The sequence below is a fragment of the Silene latifolia genome, chromosome 9 (assembly GCF_048544455.1).
Source record: "Silene latifolia isolate original U9 population chromosome 9, ASM4854445v1, whole genome shotgun sequence".
NCBI lineage: Eukaryota > Viridiplantae > Streptophyta > Magnoliopsida > Caryophyllales > Caryophyllaceae > Silene > Silene latifolia.
The window spans coordinates 127022337-127025367 of NC_133534.1; the positions used below are offsets into that span (position 1 = coordinate 127022337).

Here is a 3031-nt window from a genome sequence, read left to right on the forward strand (position 1 = left end):
AGCATTTCCAACCTTTCCTTTGATCATCATACCCAAGAAAGATGCAGCGAATTGCCTTCTTATCAAACTTGGTACGAAGATGATCTGGAACGAAAACATAACATACACATCCGAAAACTCGGAAATGACTCACATCAGGTTTTAGCTTCCACAACTTCTGAAATGGAGAGACATATTCTAGTCTCGCTTGTGGTAGCCTATTTGCCACATGTGCAGCTGTCTTCACGCATTCAGCCTAGTAACATGGGGGTACATTTTTGGCATGTACCATACTTCTGCATGTCTCGGCCAGATGCCGATTCTTCCTCTCTGCCACTCCATTCTGTTGTGGAGTGTTTGGACACGTCAACTGACGTTTGATCTTACAATCTTGTAGATATCGTGTGAATTCTGTGGATGTGAACTCTCCCCCATTGTCTGTACGTAGACACTGAATCTTGCTGCCAACTTCTTTTTTCCACTTTTTCTTTGAAAGTTTTGAACTTGTCAAAAACTTCTGATTTCTTCTTTAAAAAATCAACCCACACATATCTTGAGAAATCATCAATGAAAGTGATCATGTAACGATAACCACTAAGTCATGGTTACTTCACTAGACCAAATAGGTCATAATAAATTAACTCTAGAGGTGCCTCCGCCATGAACTTTGACTCCTCATATGGTAGTTGGTGTGCTTTGCCAAATTGACACCCAGCACAAACTCTGACATGCTAAGAAACTTCTCTTTGTCTCCCGTCATGTGATTCGAACAACCTGAATCAATTATCCAATCATCTTTATAATTGGTTAAGTTGTCACTTTCCGCGACTAATGCCATTGATTCGTGCACTGTCGAATTCTTGCTTGAACCTTCTTGTTCAACTAAATATGAAGCTTGAACATCCCATTAAATTTCATTATTTTTGTGCTCGTTTGATGTTTCGACATTTCCTTCTGCTTGTTTTGACCAACAATCTCGAGCATAATGTCCCTTTTAACCACAATTGTAGCAAACAACATCTGGGCGCACCTGACCTCTTTGATGGTTTGGTTGTCGATCTTGACGAGCTCCCCCTTATTGGAAGCCTCCTCTTCCTTGGCCTTTTCTGAATCCTCCTGGCTTTCTATTTGAACCGCCTTGCGAACTCGACCCAGAATTTCTCTTGTCACCTCCTTGGTATGACTTTTTATTACCAAATAGAGCCTTTTCTTCTTCCTTGATGGATGCTCCAGACATTTGCTTATCTAGAGCTTCTTGGTTGGCTAACATATTTTTAAACTCAATAAGAGTTGGTTGTGTAGCCCAACCTCGAATTGTTGCGATAAGAGTACTGAAACCTGGCCTTAAACCGAAGATAATAATTCTTCGAATCCTGGTATCCGTGATTGGATTTTCAGGATCCAACTTTGTGATTTGCTCACACAAAGTTTTGACTTTGGTAAACCATTCATTTACCGACATGGTATTTTTTCGAACCGACATTAGCTCATTCTCGAGCAATTGGAGCTGAGCATAATTCTTCTTTGAGAACAACTCTTTTAAAGTGTCCCATGCCGCTTTTGGTGTTTCTACATCTTTGATGCGGTACAGCATATCATCCCCGACGGTTGCTGTTAATACATACATAGCCTTTCCGGCTTTGACCTTCCACTTCTTTAGTTCTTCTCCTCTAGATGGCTTGGCGGTTTCACCACCGCCAACGATGCTCCAAAAATCTTGTCGCAACGGATAGAATTGCATACGTGTGCTCCACGTACTGTAATTTCCACTGTTTAACTTCTCAATACCACTAGTTGAAAAGTTGATATCTCCCATGGTGACTTGACGATGCTCGGCTCAATCAAGTAAGCTTAATCCCCGACCAATTTGCTTCACAGTCCCGGACTGTGCACACTAAGAAAATATTGTCCCCGGATCAATATTTGGACAAGATATATAACACTCCGCCTTACTGGCTCTGATGCCAAATGTAGCGAATCAGAGTGTATTTTATACAAAAGCGTAATGAAAAATATTATGTGATAAGAGTAAGACAATAATAATAAATTGCACTCTTACAATAAGTTTATTATCACTCAAATAAATTGGAAATATACCAATTACAAATAAACACTCACACTCTTAACTCACTAATATTATTGACTCACTAAACTCTTACGTACAAACTTTCTTATTGTTTGTTTTGCTTGTGAGTTCTGAGTACAATACCCAGCACAAAGCTATCCTATTTATACTCAAGCATACACTATTCAAATAATGGCTTTCATACTTAAGCTAGGAAAAAGTCTACAAAACATGTGTAAAATAAGTACGGTAGAGAATGCTATTCACTTCTTTGACTTATGTTAGTTATCATACTTTTGCTGCTACCTTATTTTATTGCTTGTCATGGATGGTGGAATACCTAAGCTAGTGAGTAGAAGTTGATTAGTTTAACATCAATGCCTTCAACACTCATGTGATGCCGGCGGTGAATCCGTATTCACTCAACTTGGGAGGCAAGCTGGCACTTTCCGTCCAATCGGCGTCTCCTGAAACTTTGTTTACGGTGTTCTTACTGTATGGTTTAAATCATTCGCCTTTCTTTTCTGTGGTGATTTTCCTGTTGTTACGATCTGTATCGTATACATCCCTCATGGGCTCATCCTCCTCTAGACACATGATAGCCACTGCCTGCTGCTGTAACTCCTCGAAGGTTGTACACGGGTACTTGGTGAGTTCCCTGTATAGATCTTAATCGTGGTGAAGTCCTCGCCTAAACGCTTCTACCATTGTGGGTATGTCACATTTCGGGATGGAGACTTTTTCTCTGTTGAACCTGTTCAGGTAGTCCCGAGTGGATTCCTCAAACCTCTAGACTACTGTGTATAGGTCACTTGTTTGTTTCTCTGGCTTACGACTGCTGGCGAATTATTGGTTAAAGGCATTAACCAGATTTGCGAAGGTAGAGATGGACCTGTTGGGCAAGCTTACGAACCACTGTAATGATGCCCCAAACAGGGTTGATCTGAAGACTTTGCACATGCATACCTCCTTGAGGGAACCAGTTGC

The 3031-nt window shown here is 40.7% G+C and overlaps 1 protein-coding gene across 1 annotated transcript; it reads right to left on the reverse strand.

The window, feature by feature from the left end:
* Nucleotides 1-1054: 1054 nt before the first annotated feature.
* LOC141601566 (uncharacterized) lies at nucleotides 1055-1795 on the reverse strand. The gene has a single exon (XM_074421861.1). It carries the CDS (start codon nucleotides 1793-1795, stop codon nucleotides 1055-1057), a length of 741 nt encoding a protein of 246 aa, XP_074277962.1.
* Between the last annotated feature and the right edge of the window lie 1236 nt (nucleotides 1796-3031).

What these genes read in the sequence shown, in the direction of transcription:
- LOC141601566 (XM_074421861.1), bottom strand. Translation starts at nt 1,795, where the DNA reads ATGGGAGATATCAACTTTTCAACTAGTGGTATTGAGAAGTTAAACAGT.